A 27,259-nucleotide genomic window follows, 5' to 3' on the forward strand; every position below is an offset into this window, starting at 1 on the left:
AATCCCATTAAAACAGTAACTTGATTAATCGATTAACCTCCCAGCCCCAGTATAAAGTATCTTTTTTCAGTGTTTAATACCATTACTTATCCCATTACAGAACATTACAGAACCCTAACAGACCACAGCAATAAAACCACGCTAAACACCACAGTAACGTACTCGTGGAAACCCAGTCCAGATACACTTGCACCGTGCCTGGTGTGATTAACTGGTCCAGATTTTCACCGCCCTGAAAATCCATTAACTGCTGCTCCAAATTACTGCTGCCATCCAACTCAATTACTCCGCCGTTCCATCACCTGTTCTTCATGAAATCAGCCAACAGCCCGAGCAGGTGTTCGGGAGAGAGAGACGCGAGAGAGAAAGAGAGAGAGAGAGAGAGAGATATCTGTCTCGTCAGCTTGTGAGTGCAGTCTTGTACACCATGTTGTGATGTTAATTCTTGGCACTAAATTTGCTGCTGCTGCTGCTTCTGTCGAGTTTCACCCGATTTTCACACTGCTGTTCTCAGACACAGCTGCTCAACAGCCAAAACTGAGATATTATACATATATATACAATTTAATAAGAACAAAAAAGTACCTGATAAGTTCACTAATAGACTGTGACTGCCCAAATATAGAAAAAAATGTTTTGCCAATTTAATCCCATTAGACTGATACACTGTATTTAAACATGTTTTAAGCCACTTTTAGAAAAGTTTTAGAATTTAAGGAAACACTTAAAAATAGCTGTTAGCTGAAGTTGTGCCGCAGCTGACAGCCACAGAAAACTCTGCTATGAGCAGAATTTTACTAACATACTAAAATAGTGCACCAATTTTACAAACTTTTACTGTAGAAACAAGTGGTAAAATAAGCCAAAAGTTGAGTTTTTAGACACACAAATATGACTGCATTCCACTTTGTTATCCTTAAGATAAGTACAAATATAAGCCATTGAAATGCAGTTATAGTGTAGAAACAGTGAACTTGGGCTTAATAGATCACTTAATAGACTCATTGTATTGCTAGGTGGACCTGTAAGCAACTCTAAGTCATGGCTCAGAGGATTGCTGGGTGGGCCGGTGAGCAACTCCAGGTTTTGTCTCAGAGGATTGCTGGGTGAGCCAGTGAGTGACCCTAATTTAGACTAATCAGATTGCTAGGTGGACCAGTAAGCAGAGGCGGTCTTTGCATAGAGCCATTGCTAGGCAACTGCCTTGGGCCCCTCCCACTGCAGCCCACTGTAGGGGCCCCTGACTAGCTGCAAACTTCCCATAGACCTACAGCTGGTAATTGGGGCCCTTTGGACAGTAATTTTACAGATAGTGCGTTCATAAATGGTGATTCTTGTATGTTTAAAATGGAAACAAAGACAACACAATAAATTACAAAGGAATTCAGATTCCGTCCACACCCTCTCTTTCCCGTTAAAATGGAATATTCCATCCATGCCAGTGAACCGCGAATGCGCTGCTTTTGAAAGACGGAATTAAGGTGAAATTACGTGTGTGTTGTGAGCGAAGCCATGAAGCGCCACTACCCAAGTGGCCCTACAAAAAGAAAAAAGAAGGAAGAGGCAAAACTAAAAACAGATGCTCTTCCAAAACTGATAAGCTTTTTTAGTGTGTCAGCACCACCGGACCCGAATGTTTTGGTGGAGGAGGGGGACTAGGAGGTGCCGTACTAGGGTTGTGTAGGTAGGGTAAATTCTATTATTTTTAGAAAAATAACAAACGAAAATAAACCCAAAATGTTGACAAAAATATAATCTAACGAATTTCAAAACATAGAAACGAAAAACGTTAAAATGGTATTGATATAGTATAATATAACAGCTGGATCAAACAGTTTAGCGTCAGTCACAAGGAAAGTGCGCTCTCTCTCTCTCTCTCTCTCTCTTCCGCAGCGCAGAGCTGAATTCAGCGCGAGGCTAGAAATAATTTGAAAACTCATTTTAGTTTAATAAATGAAGATGAGTGAGGACCTGTAAAGTTAATCAAAAATTGTCAAATATGAAGGATAGGTTGAGGTTTTGGGGAGCTGTTTCAATTATTTGAAGCTGAAACTAACTGAAACTGATATTATTCTGCTCACTAGATATATCTATATATATCTATCTATAGATTTTGATTGTGTTTTAAATGAGTTTGTATTTTATATTCATTATTTTTTATTCATTTTAAATATTTTTAGTATTTTATTGATCAAACACCCTCACACAAACTCTGCCTCCTCTCATATTTTCACTGTACATTTTGATGTGATTGATAATTATTCTTTATCATTAAGTTCAGTTACAATTCTAGATAAAAATGACTGATTGACTCACACAAATGCTCTCAGTCACACTGCTTTACTTTTTTTTGGCATTCGGATGTATATTTTATTTAAAGATATGTTTATTAATTGAAAATATAAAAAGTACAATTAGCATTGAAAGCTTCAATTTTCTTTTTTAACTATTTTTTTAAATAAATATTTTCCATTTTGACATACAATGGTGTTATATCTGAAACTTATTTTTCGCATATTAATGTTGATGGGCCCCCTAGCTAAATTCGCCTTGAGCCCCCAAATTGCTAAGTCCGCCACTGCCAGTAAGCAAGTCTAGATTGTGTCTCAGAGGATTGATGGGTGGCCCGTGAACAATTTTAAGACATGGCTCAGAGGATTTAGGTTTGGTGGACTGCTGGACCCCCCATTGGAGCGAGTCTACATTACGGCCCAAATGCTCACTGGGATGGGTGCTGGAACAACCATGCATTGTGTTTTGGAGGGTCAATCGACCAGCCAATTGAGGGACACCTAGTGTTTTTGGGGCACTGGTGTATTTTGCTACTGTAGTTAATCCACATTGTGGCTTGGATGACTGTTGAACCAGCCATAATATGACTCCCTGGCATTCTAGACCTTTTCCCATTCACAGTAACTGTATCTGATTTAACCAATTCAGACTTCACTGTAGGCTCCAATCTAATAGTTGTTCAGTTGCAAACTGCTGTGAGACATAGGACATTATTTTTTCCTTTGACTTTCAAACTTAGTCAATGTCACCCAGCCAAGATGCCAACCGCAGGGGACCCAGCTGCGCTCATGAGACTATCAACATCAGGCATCCATGCAAGCAAAAGTCCAAATATTTCCAGGAACTTCAATATCTGAAAAAGGATTCTTCTATCAGGCAATCAAACCCCAGTCTGCTGGTGAAGGCAGCGGTGATGTCCACTACCATACATAAGTAATTTACTTATTGACAAGGTAAGAACAAAAATGTTAAACCAATAAAAACAACAATAAACCAATAAAACAATTGCAGTCTTGAGTCACACATTTCTATCTATTAGTGTACTGTCAGTTTTGTTGAACTTCTGGACCTACCTCACGCTCACACTGGGGTCATGGGTCACTCCACAAGTCAGTGTGGCTTTGGTTCCCTTAATAACACTCTGATCCTGAGGAGGAGTGGTGATCCGAGTACGAGCTGCAGAGAGAGAGAGAGAGAGAGAGAGAGGAAGAGAGAGAGAGATAGAGCTTCTGGTCATCATCTGTTTCAGAAGTGACCCTCTGGTAATTGCATATTCTAAGGAGTAGCCACTGGACATTACCTATTCTACAGAGGACCCTCTGGACATTACCTATTCTACAGAGCGCATTCCGGACATTACCTATTCTACAGAATACCCTCTGGACATTAATAATTCTACAGAGTGCCCTCCAAATATCGCCTATTTCACAGTTTACCCTCTGGACATGATACAGTCCAGGAATTCACCTTCTGGCCATTATCAATTCTATAGCGTATCCTCTGGGCATCACCAATAGCATACCCAACACATATGGCATAATGCACCCTCTGGTCTATCCTGTTCTACAGATTACCATCTGATTAACTCCTATTCAAGGGATTAACAATCGGACATAATCTATTCCACTGATTATCATCTGGTTATTACCTATTATATACCTATAGATAACATTCTGTTCATTATCTGTTCATAATTCCCCTATGGTTAATAGCTATTCAGGAGATGACTCAATCATTGTTGTTTATTTCAAGAATTCTATTTTATTTTTTTTTATCCATTTTAGATAAAATGGATAAAAAAATATATATTCCAGAGATTACTCACTGATCATTATATATTCCATAGATTACCCAATGGCTTTTTATCCATTTCAGAGATGACCCATTGAGCATTATCTATAACAGAGATTACCCACTGATCATTATCTATTCCAGAGATTACCCACTGAATATTATACCACTCAAAAGATCACCCACTGATCATGATCTATTCCAGAGACTAATCATTGGCCATTATCCATTCCAGAGATTGTCCACTGAATATTATCCACTCAAAAGATTACCCACTGGTAATTATCCATTCCAAAGATTACCCACTGACCATTATCTATTCCAAAGATTACTCACTGGTTATTATCCTTTCCAGAGATTACCCACTGATCATGATCTATTCCAGAGACTACTCATTGGCCATTATCCATTCCAGAGATTGTCCACTGGTAAGTATCCATTCCAAAGATTACCCACTGAGTATCATCTTTTCCAGAGATTATCCACTGATCATTATCTATTCCAGAGATTACCCACTGATCATTATCTATTCCAGAGATCACCCACTGGTTATTATATATTCCAGAGATTACCCACTGATCATGATCTATTCCAGAGATTACCCACTGACCATTATCTATTCCAGAGATCACCCACTGGTTATTATATATTCCAGAGATTACCCACTGATCATTATCTATTCCAGAGATTACCCACTGATCATTATCTATTCCAGAGATTACCCACTGATCATTATCTATTCCAGAGATCACCCACTGGTTATTATATATTCCAGAGATTACCCACTGATCATTATCTATTCCAGAGATCACCCACTGGTTATTATATATTCCAGAGATTACCCACTGATCATTATCTATTCCAGAGATTACCCACTGATCATTATCTATTCCAGAGATCACCCACTGGTTATTATATATTCCAGAGATTACCCACTGATCATTATCTGTTCCAGAGATCACCCACTGGTTATTATATATTCCAGAGATTACCCACTGATCATTATCTATTCCAGAGATTAGGCACTGATAATTATCCATTCAAAAGATTACCCAATGATCATTATCTATTCCAGAGATTACCTACTGGTTGTTACCAATGTTTATTTTGATACTGATAGTGCAAACACACCCCGCGCACCACACCACACACACATATACTCACCCCAAACCACCAGGTCAGCAGATGCCTCGTCAATGCCGCGGGAATTGCTGGCCATGCAGGTGTAGGTACCAGCATCCGTAATGTGGGCAGGGCTTATCAGTAAACTGCCAGACTCCAGCAGGGTGAAGCGGGGGAGCTGAACTGAGCCGCTCGCTAACACGCGTTCACCTACACACACACAGAAACACATACACTATATATAGTATAGATATATGGAAACATATGTACTGTATATATAGATGCAGTGTATGTGTGTATGTGTGTGTGTGTGTGTGTGTGTGTATAAGACCTTACCTTTCTGCCAAGTGATAGCAGGCCGCGGTGCTCCTGACGTCTCACAGTGTAAAATAACTGACATTCCATCAATCACAGTACTGTCTGACGGACCAGCTGTGATGTTCGGGGCAATGCCTGAGAGAACACACACACACACACACACACACACACACACACACAAAATAAAATGTATGGCAGATCCAGGCCTGTTAATACACTGAAAAATGAAACGTCAAACAGACTTGGCATTATCATTTTAGCTTTGGCAGTCGTTGGTATAACATCATGCACAAAGTCAAACTGATGTGTTTTGAAAGACAAATAAACTTATTTTTATATACTTTTCAAATATCACTTAATTTTCAAGAAATACCAAAAATATATATGTATTTTATTTATATTTTACACAGTGTGTGACGAAATGTATATATTTAATTGTTTTTTATTATGTAACAGCTGCATCTTTCAGGCTAGAAAAAAGAAAAATACACACATATACACACACACCCTCACACACACACACACACACACACACACACACACACACACAAACTCACTGGTGACGGCGAGGTAGGTGTTGGTCTGCACTTCTCCGGCCTCATTGCGAGCAAAACACTGGAACATCCCCGTATCATCCGGCAGCAGCCCGTTAACCTGCAGGCTCCCACCGGCCAGCACGCGATACCGCGGCAACCGCACTGGATTTATAGGTACTGCATCCTTATACCACACTATATCAGGCTGGGGGACACCTGAGGAAATACACACACACACACAAGACGATGATGATTCAAGTTTTAACAATTATGATAGTGATGATGGTGATGATCATGATGGTGGTGGTGATAGCAATGATGGTATTGAGACAATAATGGTTACGACAGTGAAAGTGGTGCCGAAGGTGTGGTGATAGCGATAGTGGTTGTGGTAATAGTGATGTGTGGATGATGGTCATGTTGGTGAATGATGATAGTAATGTTGATGGTTTTGATAATGGTAATTTATTTGGTGGTAAAGATAGTGATAGTAGTTCTAATGGTGGTGATGATAGTGGTGGTAGTGGTCATGATAGTGATAATGGTAGTTTTGATAGTATTGATGATGGTGATGATAGTGGTGGTAGTGATAAAAACAATGATGATAGTAGTATTGATAGTGATGCATTTGAGGTGATGATGGTAGTAGTGGTGATAACAGTGGGGATGATCGTAATGTTGGTGGTGATAGTTATGTTGATTGTGACAATTGTGGTGGTGGTAGTGGTGATAATAGTGATAACAGTGGTGGAGGCAGTAAAATTGCTGTTGATAGAGGTGGTAGTGGTGATGATAATGACAAAAGAGCTGTCTATGTGTTGATGTCAGTGGTGGCAGTAGTGATAATGGCAGTAGTGAAGACGGTGGTGATAGTGATGGTGATGGTAATTGTAATGCTACTGAAAATGGTGGTGATAGTAATGTTGAAATGGTGAAAATAGTGATAACAGTGGTGGTGGTAGTAATGTTGGTGGTGATAGAGGTGGTATTGGTGATGATAATGACAGAAGAGGTGTTGTCAATGGTGGTAAAGGTTATGATAGAGATAATGGTGTTAATGATAGTAATGTTGACAGTGACAGTGGTGGTAGTGGTAATGATGGCAATAATGGTGGCAATGGTAGTGATGGTAGCAATACTAAAAATGACATTCATGCAGGTTATAAAAATGATGGTAGTGATGATAGTGGTACTGGTACTTGTAATGACTGAAATTGGTGGTGGTGGTGATAGTGGTGGTAGTGATAATAATGCAGTAATAATGCAGTACACAATAATAGTAGTGATGGTTATGGTGACGGTGATGTTGGTAATGATGTTGACAGTAATGATAATGATGAGGGCAGTGTTGATGGTTGTGATGGTGCTGATAGTGATGTTGGTAATGATGTTGACAGTAATGATAATGATGAGGGCAGTGTTGATGGTTGTGATGGTGCTGATAGTGATGTTGGTAATGATGTTGACAGTAATGATAATGATGAGGGCAGTGTTGATGGTTGTGATAGTGCTGATAGTGATGGTGATAATGATGTTAACAGTGATGATGATGATAGTGAAGGTGGTAGTGCCCTACCTCGTGCTTGGCAGGGAATATCCACCACCTTCTCCATCTCAGCGGTGATGTGCTTCTCTGGTTCCTTCACGAACTGCGGGGGCTCTGAGGGACGGGATGTAGAGGTCACAGAGGTCAGTCCTTATGATAAATGTATAAATGCAAATCTGTTTAATCTTCCAAGTGTAAATGTGTATGTGTGTGTGCGTGTCTGTGTGTTTTAAGTGTACCCAGCACATGCAGATATGCTCCAGCGCTAACAGACGGCACACTGCTGCTCTTCAGCTCTGCCTCACACTCATAGAACCCTGAATCACCCACAGTGGGGCTGAGAACCGTCAACCTGCGGTTAAAATCACTCAGACCAGAGCGAACCGGAACACCATCCTTCCTCCAACTGATACTCAGCTTTATCAATGGCCTGGAGAGAGAGAGAGAGAGGGAGAGAGAGAGAGTGAGAGAAAATGAATACTGAAGTCATCCAGACCATGAAGGAACACATAAGGAATCAAGTAGTAACTTAAAGTTGTTAAACAAACCAGAACACTGAACTGAGAAGCATTGAAGTGGCTCTTATCTTTTCTGGTAACTTTAATTAACTTATCCTGTGCAATAGAGGGAACTTCTGGTCTTCCTTTCCTGGGGCGACTTGATGAGTGCCAGTTTTATCATAACGTTTCTGATGGTTTTTGACTAATCTTGAGGATACTTTAAATTTTTGGACTGACTGATCTTAATTTCTTAACGTCATTTTTTCTATACTATACTTAGTTGAGTAGTTTTTGCCACAATATGGATTAGAACATTGCTTAAATAGAGCTATTCACAACTTTACAACTGATGCTCTCAAATTAACAAAGTAATTACCCCTCGACAAGTTCATCACAGTTGTTAACTGAATGCCCTTCCAGATCACTCAACCTCATAAAGCTGACTGATAAAATACAATATGCAATATTAGAACAATGTAATATTTTTATACTCATTTCTTAAGCGATGTTTGCAGAAAAAATGGGACAAAATAACGCTCGAAGCACTTAATCACTTGGTATCACTTCACTCAGTGAAAAATATCTTTAGGTTTCTAGTGTTGTGAGAAGGAATGGCAACATTATGAATTGGAAAATGCTTTACTGTCCCAACTATTTTGGAATTGGAATAGACAAAAGTTAAAAAATCTTGGGTTCTTATTGTATGATCTTATTTATCAAATATCACATAAGCAACACTGTGTTTTTTCCATACTGTCCCAACGTTTTGTCCTATTTTAGCAGAGGTAAAAATAAGAAAGTGCAATCACAGTAAAACTGAATCTAGGAGGTGTGTTTGGGCGTCATTATCATACAGTATTTGAAAACTGCTTTGTGGCCCAGTTCCTGAATTCAGCTCCCTAGTGCTGAAAGCACTCATACAATTCCACACCATGATGCTACCAACACCATGTTTGAATGCAAGCAAGGGACAGTTGATCTCCTGCAAGCTGCAAGTTGACCTCCTATTACTTCAACCTCTGCAGCAATGCTGGCAGCACTGTATCTATGTTTGTATTTAGTCTATATGTGGACTCAACTTCTTTAGCTGACCCTGGGGAACCTATCCTGGAAAACTGTTCTATGACCATGGGTGTGTTTGTGTGTATGGCCACCATGCTGTTTCTCAGTTTTAGGGTGTTAGCAATCTGCTTATAGCCTACGTCATCTTTGTAAACACTTCTGTTTCTCACATCCTCTGAGAATTTTCTTTATATGAGGTGCGAAGTTGAATATCCAGTGGCCAGTATGAGAGAAATGAACCCAAAACACCAATTTTACCAGCCCTGCTCCCCATTCACACCTGAGACCTTGTAGCACCAGTCTCCAGTCATGTGACACTGGGAAGGGAGAATGTGAGGGGTGTACGCACTTCTGTTCCTGGACAGATGCTGTCCCCTACTAATCAGATCAGTGCAGTGGGAGCTCAGAGCCCCCCGCCCTCCTGCTCCAGCCCACCCACCATCAATTAGATCTGCTCTCCACAGCCTGCATCAACGCCACGGCTCTGTGATTTGAATTACGGAATTACGGCTGCAGTTCACCTGCTCGGCAACACCTGCAAAATGACTGTCCTATCATTATCCTCATCTGCGCTCCTCAGCTGCCTCACGCTTTAACCTCGGCAGTGCAATGCAGCTGAACACGGAAATACATTAAAACACTCACATATAAACACCATAACTGTTACAGAGAAGCTCCATGCTGCAAAAGCTGCCGAACTGTCATCAGTCCTGATTCTTCTTGACTTCTCTGGCAGTGGTTTGCGTCATACAGAGAGGATCACTTCTCTGTTTTTTTTTTTCAAACCATTCAGAGGTGGACTTGTTTGTGTGCTTTGGGTCATTATCCTGCCACAGAACCCAAGTACGATTGAGCTTGAGGTCACAAACAGATGGACGGATATTCTCCTTCAGGATTGTCTGATAAAGAGCAGAACTCCTGGTTCCATCTATTACAGCAAGTTGTCCAGTCCCTGAAGCAGCAAAGCTGCTGCAGACCATCATCCTACCACCACCATGTTTTACATTCAGTATGAAGTTCTTTTTCTGTTCCACTTTTGTAATGTGAGTCCAAAGAATATTTCCCCAAAGTCCTGGGAGTAATTGAGATTGGTAGTTTGTTGGTAATTGTGAGATGGGTAGTTGTGTTCTTTTTGGTCAGCAGTTATTTTTTTTCTTTGGAACTCTCCCATGGAGACCATTTCCACCCAATCTCTTACTTATTATTAAATTATTAATATTGACCTTAACTAAGGCGAGTGAGACCTGCAGTTCTTTAAATGTTGTTCTGGGTTCTTTTGTGACCTCCTGGATGAGTTGTTCATGCCCTTTTGGAGTAACTTTGGTGGGCTGGTCACTCCTGGGAAGGTTTACCAGTGTTCCATGTTTTCTCCATTTGTGAATAATAGCTCTCACTGTGGTTCGCTGGTGTCCCAAAGCTTTAGAAATGACTTTTCATCCTTTTTAATCATTTTTTTGTTTTCTCATCTGTTTTTAAATTTATTCAGATCATAGCACAATGTGTTGTTTTTTGGAGATCTTTTATGTGCTTCATGTTGTCAGACAGGTTCTATTTAAGTGATGTCTTGATTCTACAGGTCTGGTCGTAATCAGGCCTGGTTGTGGTTAGTAGTGAAATTAAACACAGCTTTCCAAAAAATTTGATTAGTTACAGTTAATTTATAGGGGGCAAACACTTTTTCGTAAAGGGCTTAGTTGGTTTGGAGTTTTTTTCCCTTCATAAAATGTTGTTTTTTTATATTTACTCAGGGTATATTCTCTGCTCCACACAGATGAGCACTATAGCACAGTCTCTATGGGATAAGTAAAAGGTTAAAGATCACTGACCTAGCATTGGCTACACACTCCATGGTGACCTCAGACGTCCCAGAAACAACACTGGTGTTCCTGGGTGGAATAACGATGGTAGGGGCAATGGGGTCAGCTGGACCACCAACATCTAGAGGGAGAGAGAGAGAAAGAGAGAGAGAGAGAGAGAGAGAGAGAGAGAGAGAAAGAGAGAGAGAGAAAGAGAGAGGTAAACACACAGTATATGGAACACCTTTATTTATGTCATGGAACATATTTATCTATGTTATGGAACACCTTTATCTCTGTTTCCTACATCTGTTATCACCTACTGTATATGTTATTTATATGGTATATATGTTGTACACAAACCTTGTATTACTTTAGGAAAAGATAAGAAAATAAGGTATCACTTTATTTAGATGATCCATTATGGATAAAAAGTTTTTGGAGCATTTCTATTGGTGCATTTCACATGAAATTCTGACATAAAATAAATAACAACTTCCAGATGCAAATCAAAAAATGGAAAACTGCAGAAATTGAGATACAAGGTTTGTGTGCGTTTGTTTCACTTACTCTCCACGGTCAGTGTGATGGGCTGGCCGGTCTTGTTTTCCCCGTTTTTGTCGTTCACAGCCTGAACGTAGTATCGTCCAGCGTCTGGCGCCACCGCTGACAGAATCACCAGCGTGTTCTCCAGTGTGATGGCACTGAGGACAAAATCAATTATCACATAATCAGTTTCAAATGATCACTATAAAATATTAAATCAATCTGAATCAGAATCAGTTCATACCTCAGAAGCCACACAGAATGAATCAAAATCAGATTCAGAATCAAATATCAAACTCTGATTTATAGCTCATTACAAACATTTATCTAAAACTTCAAATACCAAAATTTTAAAATGTCTCAAATATATCTCAATATAAAACTAAAGGTTGGAATCTGAATTAAATATCAGAATCGGAATCAAATGTCAGAATTGGAATTACATATAAGAATCAAAATCAAATGTCAGAATTAGAATTACATATAAGAATCAGAAGCAAACGTCAGAATTAGGATCACAAATCAGAATGAGAATCAAATGTCAGAATTAGAATCACATATAAGAATCAGAATCAAATGACAGAATTAAAATCATATAAGAATCAGAGTCAAATTTCAGAATTAGAATCACATATAAGAATCAAAATCAAATGTCAGAATTAGAATCACATATGAGATTCAGAATCAAATGTCATAATTAGAATCATATATCAGAATAAAATGTCAAAATTAGAATCACACATCAGTATCAAATATTAGAATATGAATCAAATATTAGAATCAGAATAAAATGTCAGAATTAAAATCACATATCAGAATCAAATATAATTATCAGAATCAAATGTCAAAATTAGAAGGACATCTGAATCAAAGTTTATAATCAGAAGTGGTTCACGTTTTATTTTTTTTTTAAATATTTTTTATTATTATTTATAAAAAACGCATGTGTGTAAAAATGTGTTTTTCTTTTTAGCTGTTTATCATTTTACATATATCTTTAAATATTTGCACTAAAGCACATTAGTAAGATGAGTCATTTATAAATGTTTTTGTATTGTATTTATGTCAATCTAATCAGATTTGTGTTTGTTGTAATCGGAGCTACTTAAATGTCCTGCTTAATATCTATAATCAATATATGTGTATGTTGTGTCAGTGTGTGTGTGTGTGTGTGGTTCAGTATAGAAAGGCTTTAGCTTTGCTGCTGTACTGAAGCAGTGTGTGTATGTGTGTGTGTGTGTGTGTGTGTGTGTGTGTGTTTATGTGGTTGTGTATGTGTGTATGTGGTTTTGTATGTGTGTCAGTGTGTGTGTGTGTGTGTGTGGTTTAGTATAGAAAGGCTTTAGCTTTGCTGCTGTACTGAAGCAGTGTGTGTATGTGTGTGTGTGTGTGTGTGTGTGTGTGTTTATGTGGTTGTGTATGTGTGTATGTGGTTGTGTGGTGTGGTGATTGTGTGGTGATTTTGATCTCTGGGGGTTTACAGTCTGACTTCGCTGGTTATTATTCAGAACAGCAGGGTGGGTCCCCCACGCGCCCCCCCCCCCACCTATTCCCCCAACTCGGCCCCCCGCCAAGCTCAGTGCCAATTACTGTGCCACCTTCACTTACAATCAATGTTTTCTTATTACGAGCGCATGTACGACTATTTGACTGCAGTTTGCTGGTTCCGACTGGTTACCCTGTGATGTTTCACCCCATACAAATCTCTCTCTCTCTCTCTCTCTCTCTCTCTCTTTCTCTCTCTCTCATTGTTCCTCTGGGACTCTGAATGTTAATGTGTGTTGGGGTCTTGCAGAATGAATACTAAGAGAACAGAAATGTTGTTCTACTGCAGTCAAACAGCCTCTTTTCTTCTGGGAAGGCTTTAGATCTTGAATACTGTAAGCTTTTGATTGCATTCAGCCATATGAAAGAACCAGTGAGATCAGGTACTGATGCTTGACAATTAGCCCCATCACTCTTAATCATCCCAGAAGCAAGGATGCAGCTTCATCATAGTAACTCATCCCAAAGGTCCTCAATAGAGCTTTACCATTTCAGCTTGAACCGAACCCAAAGTTCGGAAAATTCATCGCTTTAACTCATCCCATCAGAGATCATTGGAGATTCACCACTCCAGCTTAAAGGTTCCAAGTCATCTCAAAGATACTCAACAGAGCTTCATCACGGCAACTCATCCCAAAAAAGTTTTTAACTGAGCTTTATCGCTCCAACCCTCCCAAAAAAGTTTCAATGAAGCACTATCACTTCAACTCATTCTGAAAGTGTTCAATAGAGCTCCACAATTACAACTCATCCCAAAAAAAATTTAAGCTTCATGTTGAACTCAATCACAGCAACTCATCTCAAAGATGTTTGAAAGAGCTTTTTAAGGGAAACTCATCCCAGAAGAGTTCAACTGAGCTTTAGCACTTCAACTCATCCCAAAGACTAGAATGGAGTTGTCTCACTATTACTCATCCTAATGAGAGTTCATTGTAACACGATCATTCCAACTAATCCATTACACATTGATCCCAAATTTCTATTGATTCCACTTTACAATTCAAAAATTTGTTGGTACGGCCGTTACCGCCGTTACAGTGCCGCTGACACTCTGGCTGAAACTCCACCCTCTTTGACTAGGTCTGCCAAACAACAGAGTGATCTATATTCTGATTGGCTCAATGAGAGTACATTACAATATACAGCTGATGGATTGGGTCGCGTGAGAAATACCATGTGTGGCGTGTGATTGTGTGAACTCGCTGAGTTGCAGTGGCGTGCGCAGACATTTTGGGGGGCAAGTGCTCAGGGGGGGAAAAGGGCACTTTTTAGCGCACTTTTAATTTTACTGCCCCCCAAGCAAATCAGTCCAGAACCGGGGCTGTATGTGGTCGTCCTCACGTTATCTCTCATTGATTTGGGCTAGAGCGGCTAGTTTATCTGGTGACCAGTCGGCTAAAGATGCTTAGTAGTTTGGTGCTGTATGAGACATTGTACTGCACAACAAAATGATTTCACGTTGGGCTTAGAGGGCAAACGATAGGATTTTACTTGATGTGTATGTTACCTGGCTGGTGGGACACGGGGGAGAAGAAGCCTATCTGTTGGCGTGAGGCTGTGCTGAAGACCCGCTGATCTGAACTGCTGCTGCAGCGCATCTAGTGTGCCTTGCGCGCGACCGCATTCTGTTTTCACTCGTTTTTAATCGCTCAGGTTTTCAAAAGATCATTTCAAACCGGCCTCAGTAAAATCTTAATAATAATAATAATAATAATATAAATAAATAAAAAAATGAAGTTTCAAAAGGGCACTTTGGTTGATAAAGGGCAGAGTTGGTGGTGCTTTAGCTATGTCTGCAGGACTCTGCTGAGGTGCGTGTGTCACACGCTCAAAGCGTGAGAACACTGTTACCGTTCAATGAAGCTCAATGGATCTCAACTCACCCCAAAGGAGTTCAATGGACCTTCAACACTACAATTCATCCCAAAAGAAGTCAAGAGAGATGTATTTCCCTCAAGTTAAAAATATCAGAGGAACTTTATTATTACAGCTTATCACAAAGGTGTTCAAAATGATTATATCACTGCAACTCTTACATTAGGTGTTTAAGGAAATGTCATAACTCAATCCACACCTTAATTCTTAATTTTTGAGTGGATCTTCACTTATCATTAAATTGGTTGAGCTCCATCACTCCACCTCATCCCATATTTATTAAGAATTAAATAACACATTCAAAAATGCAAGAATTTGAATAAATTGAAGACTATATATGTAAAATACATATTAAAATGAATATGAAACAGGCCGGTGTCCACCAATACACTTCTCACACACTGCTCATCACCATAATGCAAATCCAGGGGCGAATATTCATAGCAAATTTGCATATTCTCCCAGTGTTTATCTTCAGCTCTACATTCCAAACAGTGAATTATTGTACTTTCTGCTCCAGAAGACCCCACGTGTGTCTCGGTGCAGCGTGGCAGTGTGTGTGAGCATGTGTGTGTGTGTGTGTGATGAATTATGGATAAGGGCAGGGACACACCATCTCTGTCCGAAGTACAAATTAATCTCTGGCGGTTCCCCCAACCTTACAATCCAGCAGCACAACATACAGACTAACGAGAAGAACCATACACACATGCACATAAACACACGCTCACAAAAAACACACACGTCTTGCAATACTTGTGGGGACCTTCCATTAAAATAATGATTTTTGTAGCTACTACAGTACTGTACTGTACTGTACTTCTAACAAATAATCATATATAATTCACAAATATGAATCCATTATTTAACCATTATTTAACCATTATTCCTAGTGTATCGTAGAGGCATGTCTTGCAGTCAACAAGCTCTCACCATGAGGTACACTACCCAAAAGTAGCCTCTGAGAGCCTTTTTTTAGGGCAGTGGCTGGAGGGGGACACCGTTATGCTCTCTTGTGGTAAGACCAAGTGTCTTGATATACTTGTAATGACTTTCCCTTGACATAATGGTCACTGTAGCTAACTGAGTCCTATTGACCATTTTTCCTTTTTGGGAGAAATCCATTATTTAACCATTATTCCATCTTTCAACTAGGCAAAATCAACACGCTCTAGGGGGGAAGGGGAAACACTTTTATGCCCTCTTGTGGCAAAATCCCAGTGTCTTGCTCTACTTGTAATGACGTTCCTTTTACATAATGGTTACTGTAGCTAATAGAGTCCTATTGACCGCTTTTCCCTTTTCTGAGAAATCCAATATTCAACCATTTTGCCATCTGTCTTTTGGGCAAAATGTTTTCTAGTAAATAGTAGAGGTGTTTCTATCAGTCAACAAGCTCTCATCATAAGGCACACTACAAAAAATAGAAGCTAAGAACCCTTTATTCTACGGACAGCATTTTTTGTTTTGCAGAAAATGAGAAATAGCTGAAATAACAAAAAAGACGCAGAGCTTTCAGTCCTCAGATAATGCAAAGAAAACAAGTTCATATTCATAACGTTTTAAGAGTTTAGAAATCAATATTTCATGCACCTTGGCATGTTCTCCTCCACCAGTCTTACACACTGCTTTTGGATAACTTTATGTCTTTACTCCTGGTGCAAAAATTCAAGCAGTTCAGCTTGGTTTGATTGCTCAAGATCATCCATCTTCCTCTTGATTATAATCCAGAGGTTTTCAATTTGGTAAAATCAAAGAAACTCATTTTTTTTAAGTGGTCTCTTATTTTTTTTTTCAGAGCTGTATATGGTTACTAATTGAAAGGGTTCAGATAACACTACATCTAACCCTAACCTTAACCCAACCTCTAGTTACTATATGTATCAGGCAGATATATCATTTACTACAGGTGTAAATAGACAACGACTCTATAAAAAAGCTGTCAGAGACTAGTTTTGGATAGTGTACCTCATGGTGAGTGTTTATAATTGCTAGACAATACATAAATAATATATATGGTTATTCATTGGAGGGTCTCAAATAACACTACACCCAACCCTAACCCCTAAATCCTAAACTCCAACCCGTAACCTCAGAAACCAAATGTAAATCATTCCACTCATCCAGTTTTTCAGAGAAAAAGCATCAGAACTAGTGAGGACCTCAGAAATGCATGTATGTATGTAATGTAATGTATGCACACTCACACTCGCACACATACATACATAATAAACTATATGAATGATAAAACAGCAGTCCCTAAAGTCTGATAAATATTAAATACTGTTTACAATACAGCAGACAGGCAATAACACCCCCATTCACCACAACAGAACACCTCATATCTCACATCATATTTATAACCCATATCATGCTTCCAGACGCTGATATATTTATAATGGAAGCAGGAATATGTGTCTCTACAAACCAGTGCTGGCTGATATATTGCCTGCGCCAGTATATCAGTATTGGTGTCAAGCTGAAATACTGATCTTTAGTTTTAGTGGAACTGACAGGTAATAAAACACTGTCATATGCACTGTATGTCACAGGCTAAAACCACAAATAATAAATAAACAGGCGCTTTCTGCTCTGGATCTGCTGCTGTCAGCATAAAAATGTTATGTGAATAAAGTGTGCAGTATTATTATTATTATTATTATTATTATTATTAATAATAATAATAATATTCACTGTATAGAGTAACAACATTTTACAAACCAATATTTATTATTTATATTTATATTTATTAATTTATTTATTACTTTGTGTCAAAAGTTTGGACACACCTCTTTTCATTCAATGTGTTTTTTTTAACATTATAAATGTAATATTGTGGATGTTAAAGCTAAACAGGACCACATGCAGAATAATTCTGTAAACAATCCAGAACATGTTTTATGTTACTTTAGAAACAGATCGGCTCACTCTTGGTATTTTAATCTCAGTAATCTCACCTGCAATAGTTTTTCAGCTTCTTGAAGGAGTTCCTGGAGGTGCTGAACAATAGTTGCTGCTTTTCTTTCACACTGTAAAGCTACAGCTCATCCCAATTAAATCACCTCAAATCACTATCTCAGTTCATCAGGTTTAGATCAGGAGATTAATGTGGAGGACACACATGTTTTATTACTGTTTACTACACAATTGCATATGTGTCCTTTAATTATTTTCATGTCTTAAATATTAGTCTACAATGCAAAAAAGTAAATAAAAAAAAGAATCAAAGAAAATATTGAATGAGAAGGTATGTCCAGACTTATGATTGGTGCTTAGTGCTGGGCGCTATTACAGGATTTTTCAAAATTCTGACGGTTTCACAGTATATCACATCATTTTTTATTTATTTATATTTTTTGCATGTCTGGGTTTTAATAAAGGTTTATGACTTACTCAGCTCTGTAAAAAAATAAGAGAGCACTTCAGTTTCTAAATTAGTTTCTCTGATTTAATTTTTATTTATCGGTAAATCTTTGAGTAAAATGAACATGGTTGTTTTATTCTATAAACTACAAGCAGCATTTCTCCCAAATTCCAAATAACTAAAATTATCATTTAGAGCATTTATTTGCAGAAAATGAGAAATGGCTAAAATAACAAATAAAGATGCAGAACTTTAAGACCTTAAATAATGCAAAGAAAACAAGTTTATATTCATAAAGTTTTACGTTTTAAGTTCAGAAATCAATATTTGGTGGAATAACCCAGGTTTTTAATCACAGTTTTCATGTATCTTGGCATGTTCTCCTCCACCAGTCTTACACACTGTTTTTGGATAACTTTATGCCTGCACTCCTGGTGCAAAAATGCAAGCAGTTCAGCTTGGTTTGATGACTTGTCCATCCATCTTCCTCTTGATTATATTCCAAAGGATTTCAATTAGGTACAATCAAAGAAACAAAAAAAAACACTAATATATAGTCACATTTTTATAGTCACATGGACATAAATCCTCAATGTTTAACTATTAAAAAGAGATATTTCTCTAAAGCTCTATTGCACAAGTAAGATCTAATTTAATATTAATTTACTATATGGTATTGTTGAAGCCATTACAGTCATTACAGGCATTACAGTATTTAAGCAGCTGTTTTTTAGTCACCGTGCGCTGCTAAAATAGCAATCCGCCAAAGTCAGAGTGCACCTGGCTCTTAAAGGAAATATAAGGCAAGTGGCAGGCTATTTGGTTTATTGCACGTTGCAAACAAATCAATGATTAATTAAGAGAATTAGTACATGCCCTTTAATGTGTTTCGAGCCATGCAACATGTACTTTTCCTGTCGTTACGATAGCAAAGACACTCTGACACGCCCTAAATCAAGTTGTGTGGGCCACAGTTGATGGCTCGCCTACAGATCACTAAAATATGGGCACACTGTTTTGTACAATTCTTTTATTTCTTAACTTAAGGTGTGGGTTGGTTTAGGATTGAAGCTGGAACCAGACTCTGGAACCAGGAAAGATTACAGTTTATTTGTTATAAAGCTTTATAGAGCTCCCTATGCTCTCTATGCTTCATGTAGTTTATTACAGTTTGTCAGAATGATCACACTATAGAGCACTTCAGTTTCTAAGCCACAATGAACCAACGTTTGGTCCAAAATGGACTATATTGGATAATAACTGTAGAACTACACTATGTGCTCTTCTTCCACCACAGGTAATTTCAGACCTGACTGACTGTAACTCTCATGGTCAGCAGGGGGCAGCAGACCCTCAGACCTACTGGAAGCCGAAACGAGACAAATGGAGAATATTTTTGGGGGGTTTGTTCTACTTTTCATTCACTTGGCTGGCTGTCTGGGCTCTGTCTCTGCTGCTTTTCTCCTTTCAACCATCAGTGTGTGTGTGTGTGTGTGTGTGTGTGTGGGGTGCACGACATCAGGGATTTGGGTCTGAGGTGTGCTGAAAGAAATGGGTCAAGTCAGAAAGCTGGGAAATTAGAATGAATGTGTGTGTCTGTGAGTGTGTGTGTGTGTGCGTGTGTGTGTGTGTGTGTGTGTGTGTGTCTGTTTAAAGCCATTTGTTAGAGCAATTGGTCTGAGACTGGCCATGTGAGTGAGCTAATAGACCTCTGAGGTAATGTTGGCATCACGCCCATATTAAAAAGAACCATTAAAACCTGGCCTAATAAGGCGGATGGTATTAAGAAATGAATATTTGTATATTTGGTGTAGACTAGGGCTGCACAATATTGGAAAATTTTTACAAGGTAAATTAAAAGGTAAATAAGACTATAGTTTTTCTGGTATTAAAAGCGTGAAATCAGCTGTAACTGGAAATATCTGCGCTGTAAAACTGTCCTGGACAGAGGTGCACAGCTTTCCACACGTGCGTTTACAAGCACTTGCTCAACCATGTGGATGGAGGCCATGCAGTTACCTCGTGTTTACTCTTTCCCCCCCTCATGCTCCCCCCTCCCCCTCGTGCTTCTCAGGCAGCAGCAGCCTGTCACTCACACAGACACAGAGACAGCGCTGTGCATCTACTTCTTGTGTCAAGAATCAAAACACTGTAACATTGCCCACCATCTACACCACCATATCAGCTTCCAATTGGACATTTTTTCAGCAGGATAATGCTCACCCACACACAGCAAGAGTCTCACAGTAATATCTCTGCCAGACACTCTGCAAAACTTCCTTAAACTGTCTGGTCAGCAAGTAGATTTATTGTCAATCGAGCATTCATGGGGCCAGCTGGGACTCCAGCTTTCCCAACCTACGTGTGTAGGGCAGGATCTACAGGCCCAGCTGCAACATCTGTTGGTAAATGTGCTGCTGGATGCCTTATGGAACCTGTATACTTCTATGCCCAACCTTCTCATCGCATCTTGTATCCAGGCTAATGGTGCCAAACAGAGCCTCCTTTCAATCAAACCAACATATACTATGATTAGATTCACACATATAGAGCTTAATTCGACCGAAACAATTAACTTCTCAGTGCATCATTTTTTGTCAATAAGGTACAATTGGCATACAGTGAATACAGTGAAGAACTACTCAACTAAGTAAAGAAAAATGACTTAATGGCTTAAAAAACTCTCTATATATTTGGCTGGTACTATATATATATATATATATGTATATATATATATATATATATATATATATATATATATATATATATATATATATATATATATATATATATATATGTATATATATATAAAACCCATTTCGTGTTAGAGCGTAGTTATGTACATTGCAGAAACTGAGTCTTCTCCAACAGAAAGAACACACACACACACACAGACCCACATTCACACACTCCTAGGTAGAGTGGAATTGCTGAGGTGGGGTGACAGAGGGAATATGCTTGACCATTCCAGAACAATGCCCAGGAATAGAATGTCAGAGAACTAGAGGAATGGCTCCACACACACACACACACACACACACACACACACACACACTCAAACAGATGAGAAACATTCAGGCAGCAAAATGAACCAGCCACTGTCCTCAATACCAGTGAGAGTCGTTTTGTGATGCCAGTGGTTTACTTTCCCAGCAAGACAAAGAAAAAAAATTTATACAATATATATTGAAACAATATAATAAAATAAAAATAATTAACTCATCAAATTTAAACAGCAAAGATTAAATGAGATAATTGAATAAAAAAAGATAATAATAATAATAATAATAATAATAATAATAATAATAATAATAATAATAATAATAATAATAAAATTGTAAGCATGATTATAAAATGATTATAACACATAATATATAATCATAATGATATTTACATTTAAATAGATAATAAATTGTACATAATTTAAGGGCACAATTTAGTGGAATTGACAATGTTCTATTAAACTTTTAAAAGAACTTTTAAGTTAAAAATGGAAGTACTGCCTAGTTAAGATACATATTGTTTGTGTTCTTGTTTATTACATGAACATTACCCACATCACTCCCATTACATGTGGGAAAATGTCTTGATATGAACAATTGATATAAACTATTTTTTTTTATTCTGTTCATATTAAGTTAGTTATTGGGGCTTTGAGTTTATTTAAAGAAACAAAAAAACACCCCTTCTTGCTTTTGCCAATGATTTGGTAACGGCATAACATCCATATCATCAATATCCAATGAAAAACATGTATCTCCAAAACAGCAACTTCACAGGAGAAAGATAAAACCATCTAAATTTTCAATGGAAGTCAATGTAAAAAGAGTTTATTTCAGATCATTTTAGAGATGTCTATTGGCCCAATTTTGACACAGTGTGTGTTCAAACTATGTAGTAAACAAAAATGAAGATACTTGTTATTCACTGTGCAGTGATGATATGGGATGCCATATCCACTACAGAGGAACCTCTTAGCAACCCTATAGCAAACCACTTGAGATACCATAGGTACAACTAACTAGCAATTGTTTAGCAATGCTTTAGCAACCATTTAGGATACCATAGCAACCACCAAGCAAACACCAGCAACACCATAGCCTACACCAAGTAAAATCCTTAAAACCTACTGGGATTCCATAGAAGCCACCTACTGTAACAACACCACTGCAGCCACCTGGCAATCAATTAGCAACACCATAGCAACCATCTGGAATATCACTTAGAAACTACTTTGCAACACCATTGTGCATAAGCAATGTCCAATATACAATTCCTGTGAGATTGTCATTATTGCATGGGAGACATGGAATGTCTGAGATGTTCCTCTTGGACTGGTATCTACAGAAAATGCCGTAAATGCCATGTTTGGGCAGAGAAAGTAAACCTGGGATACCCTAGCAACCACCCAGCAAGCACTTAGCAACACCAAATCAACTTCTTGGTAGTGGAATCCACATTAGCTGTGCAATCATTCAGTGTTTCCGGCAGGAATTACAGTTTTATCATGTCAAATAATGCACTTAGTTGCCAGAAGTCCATTTATCAGCTTTATTTATTAATATTAAAACTTCACAGCAATAAAAATCTGCGTTATCACAGTAAATCAGCCCGTTATAAAACGAGGTGTAATTTCTGCGACTGTGATTCAGCTCAGATTAGCTCATCACTTTCTGATTCTGAGCTCAGTTTATTTCCCTCTCCTCTGCACTGAAGGTCAGAGTTACTGAATAAGTGTGTGTGTGTGTGAGTGTGTGAGAGTGTGTGTCGCTGTTGGCAAGATCACAGTTCGGTTTAACTGATTCACCTGGAGCTCTGCCATATACACACCCCATCCCATCCACCGTAAGAGAAAGAGAGAGAGAGAGAGAGAGAGAGAGAGAGAGAGAGAGAGAAAGAGAGAGAGAATAAATAGACTGAGAGAGCCACTCTTAGTATGAGCTCCTTAAATTATCTAAATTCACATACGGCTAATCCAAAATAAGTCAATATAGGCTTATGTTGTAAGGTGTTATCATGTGAGGCTTAATACTAAACACTGGCCAATGTGCTCATGGCAAGGCAGCATTACATTCATTATGGCAGTTGTAGTTGTAGGCCTGATAAGGGGTTCCATATAGGTTGGGCATTCCATTTCTGAAGTTGTGTGAGAATTTAACATTCCTTGATCCACAGATCATCAAATGTGTACCAGGAATACAAAGTGAACAGTGCAGTGAGTGGTGGTAATGATCGTGAACAGCCGCATCTGTCTAGAATTGTCCATGTGAACAGGCAAGAGACACCATTGCACCTGTAGACACCTTTCTTTCCAGCCCATCATATCCAGATCATCAGAGCTGATGCCTCATGGGGTGACAGTAAAGCAATGTATCACAACTACTGACCACTCCCACCAACTTCTGAAGAAGAAGAAGAAGAAGAAGACTCTTGACACCAATGACCTTCACACCCTGTTCAACAACACCACTAAAGCGATGCAGTCTTTAGCATCAACCCAGAGGTCAACAGACTGCGTTTACCAGGAGTGTAATGCATGTGTAATGCAACATGCTAGACGTCTCCAGAAGTTGTAGAGGTTCCTAATGGTGTTCTGCCACAATCCATTCCATACAGCTCAAACATTCTCACTTCTCACGCAATTTCTGCAGATTTTGCAACAGAAGTTACGTATTGATAGTGCAAAATCAAATAGCATCCCACATATTTTCAATCTGGAAAGGGTCTGGCAATGTGGCTGGCAATGGCATACCATGCATATCATTAGGACATGCTCTTAAAACTGCATCAGTATACAGATGAGTATTGTCCTGTTGGAGTAGAGCACCAGAGAAAAACAATGTTGTTAGAGTGTTAGGGGCAGTCATTGTAATGATCTGTGTGCGTGTAGTCCAGCATCATTCAGCCATCTGCCAATGGTGCTGGCACTTACATGATGACAGGAGGGCAATCCGATGGTTAAACCTCTTTGAGTAAATTAGTGTAAGTCTCCCAGATCTTTCCACTGCACCAATAGTGTGCTGTGTTACCAACCACATGGCCAGTATTGTATGCCATAGGTCAGTAGGATGCTTCCGCTTCCTGGAGCCCTTCAATGTGACCCTTCTGGAACTCCTGCAACAGCAGGACTTGATTTCTAGCTTTTCTCAACTGAGACTTTCAAAGAATGCTACCAACACAACAGCATCAGAGTAGTCAGAATGGAAAGCAGGCACACTGGTACAACCTTATATACTGTAGTCAGTCAGGTACAGCGATAAGTCCCTTCTCAAGCCTCAGGATACCAAAGCTACCTTTCATTCCTGTCAACTGATTCCTTCTGGAAACAACTATTTTTTGAATGTGTGCCTCACAACATAACTTTGCTCCAACAACAGAATCCCACAAGTCCTCCAGTTCCTCCAATTACCTAAACAACCTCCACAAAGAAACCCCTTGTACACCACACCAGTCCCCAACTACAAAACCTACCCACACAATTACTGGAAACATCAATAAAAAGGATTAGTGCATCTCAGACGAGTCTTAGATGTGTACAGGGATGGTCTGACCATAGGAAGGATTGGGACAAATCCCAGTGGTATGCTCTGCACCATAAAAAAACATAGGTACGACATAAGTACTTTCTTGTACTTAAAGGTACACTTTTCAAAACTGTACCCTGAATGGTATAATATTGGTCTTTAGAGGATCAGATCAGTGTTCCCTCTGAAGTACAATGTGTTTTCTAACAGCAGGAAGTACAGATTTGTACTATTTAACCAGCCAAAAAGTACATTCGATATTCTGTATCATTGTACTAACAATAAACAATGTATATTTTATTATACAATATTAATTTGAAATCCAGACAATTTTGGATCATCAAGTTCTTGACCCATATTTAGTTGATGGTAATGTTTATAATCTTTACTGGCACAAAAAATCATGGTTACAAAAATACTTTTACTAAAAGGTATTCTGTTGAATCAGAAAGATACATTTAGCTTTGTTAATGTTTAGACTCTAAAAGAAGTGGAAGGCTGTTCCACCACCTTGGTGCCAGAACAAAGAAGAGTTGGGATGAATGAATGAATAAAGTACCTTTCTAGAAACCCAAGGACACTTTACAGTTTATACATTTTACACATAACCATTCATACACAGCATACAGCGTACTCTCAACCGGAAACGATCGTCCACCTGGAGGACTGCACCAGGGAACTACAGATTTACCCAGGACAGAGTGCCAAACCATATCTTGGCACAATCATACATACATCACAAACTTACACATATACTGTACACTATTCCAATTTAGAGTATTAAATTTTTCTGGGCAATTTAGAGTATCCAATTTACCTGATCTCCATGTTTTTGGACTGTGGGAGGAAACCGTAGTCCCCTGAGGAAACCCACACAGACACGGGGAGAACATGGAAACTCCACCCAGATAGGGACTTGAACCCAAGACCCCAGTGCTGAGAGGCGAACGTGCTAACCACTAAGCACCCATGCCGCCAATGATGTCTATCTTCTGTGGGTCTTCAGGGATGGTGCTTTGAGCAGAGCCGTACTGGATGTTGGAAGAGTTGGCTGTGACCATTGCCATTGAGTATAAAGGAGCTGGTCCATTTTTGGCTTTGTAGGCCAGCATCAGCTTTGTGAATCTGATGTAGGGCTGCGGCAGGAAACCAGTAGAGTCAACACAGCAAAGGAGTCACATGACTGAATTTCAGAAGATTGAAGTCGAGTCGTGCTGATGCATTCTGAATTGGTTGCAGGGGCCTGATGGCTTGGAAGACCAGCCAGTAGAGAATTGAAGTAGTCAGGTCTTGAGATGACTTCACTTTATATGTTATAAAAGAGAAATCTGCATGACTTGATATGGATATGGCTCAAGAATGATAACTGGTCATCCATAACTAATTCAAGGCTCCATGATGGAGTGACCAGTGAGTTCACCGCTGAGATGGTCGCCCCCAGGGGGATGGGTTCCCCTGATTGAGTCTTGGTTCCTCCTAAGGTTTCTTCTTCTTATGAAGGAGCTTTTCCTTGCCACTGTTGCCGGCGTGACCTTGCAACTCTTGGCATGATTGTGGTGCTGCTCATAAAAGGCTTGGACCCGTTTCTCTGTAAAGCTGCTTTGTGACAACATTTGTTGTAAAAAATTGTTGTAAAATTGAATTGAATTAAATTGAATGGTGGAGAAGACCTGTAGGTCCTGATATAAACAGTAGGTCAATCTTGCTGGGTTAGTGGGATAGATTTGTATAGTGTTCTGGTATACAGCATTGGTCTACAGTATCTGAAGTGCATGACCATTAGCCAATCACAGACATGCATCCAGGGCAGGGCAGAATGGAAATTGAAGTGGGTAAATCTAGGAAAAAGTTAAGAACTGAATTAATTTTCCAGTCCAGCCCTGGATGTATACAAGCCCAAATCCTAACAAAACAAATGCATATCTCAAACTGTCCAACTGAACTTAAACAAACAACAGCCAAGTCCACTGAACTGTACTTGGTTCACAGGACGCACAGATGGGCCCTTGACAGTTCCATAATGCACTTAATTTATCTGATACAGCCGAGACAACCAATAACTTTAATAACACCAAATTAATGGTGTTGTCAACAAAATCAACAGAACTTCAACAGTAAAAAGCTGCTATGTTGGCTGACCTTCAGATAAACAAAGTGAGGTTTGATCATGAATGCAGATCTCTCTGAAAGAAATTAATAAAACTGTCAAACCAAGACAACATCAACGTCCAGCAGATTCAGGCCTAAGAAACAAATACTGAAAAACAACAACTGGACTGGACAACAATAGAAACAGACCATTCATTGTGGGGAAAAAAGTCTAATGTCACTTCCTAGCTTTATGTAGACTACTTGTGTAGTTTGATTACTTATGCTGTTCACTTTACGTAAAAGGAGTAATGGAGCTCTATTTGGGATTCAGCTCATTCTTAGTTTAGAAAA

General features: G+C 38.9%; 2 protein-coding genes across 5 annotated transcripts in view; one reads left to right on the forward strand and one right to left on the reverse strand.

The window, feature by feature from the left end:
- Positions 1–27,259, reverse strand: part of sdk2b (sidekick cell adhesion molecule 2b) — a 537,061-nt gene that overhangs the window by 70,711 nt on the left and 439,091 nt on the right. For all 4 annotated transcript variants that reach the window (XM_049464366.1, XM_049464364.1, XM_049464365.1 and 1 more), the window contains exons 5-12: positions 11,534–11,667; positions 10,994–11,105; positions 7,845–8,035; positions 7,636–7,719; positions 6,081–6,275; positions 5,542–5,658; positions 5,248–5,415; positions 3,366–3,468 (exon numbers count right to left, since the gene is read on the reverse strand). In XM_049464366.1, the coding sequence (XP_049320323.1) occupies positions 3,366–3,468; positions 5,248–5,415; positions 5,542–5,658; positions 6,081–6,275; positions 7,636–7,719; positions 7,845–8,035; positions 10,994–11,105; positions 11,534–11,667 (1,104 nt within the window). The remainder of the gene's footprint in view (positions 1–3,365; positions 3,469–5,247; positions 5,416–5,541; positions 5,659–6,080; positions 6,276–7,635; positions 7,720–7,844; positions 8,036–10,993; positions 11,106–11,533; positions 11,668–27,259) is intronic.
- rpl38 (ribosomal protein L38) overlaps positions 1–27,259 on the forward strand; it is an 888,922-nt gene that overhangs the window by 29,529 nt on the left and 832,134 nt on the right. The gene's annotated exons all lie outside the window — the stretch shown is intronic.

The sequence above is a fragment of the Astyanax mexicanus genome, chromosome 15 (genome assembly GCF_023375975.1).
Source record: "Astyanax mexicanus isolate ESR-SI-001 chromosome 15, AstMex3_surface, whole genome shotgun sequence".
NCBI lineage: Eukaryota > Metazoa > Chordata > Actinopteri > Characiformes > Acestrorhamphidae > Astyanax > Astyanax mexicanus.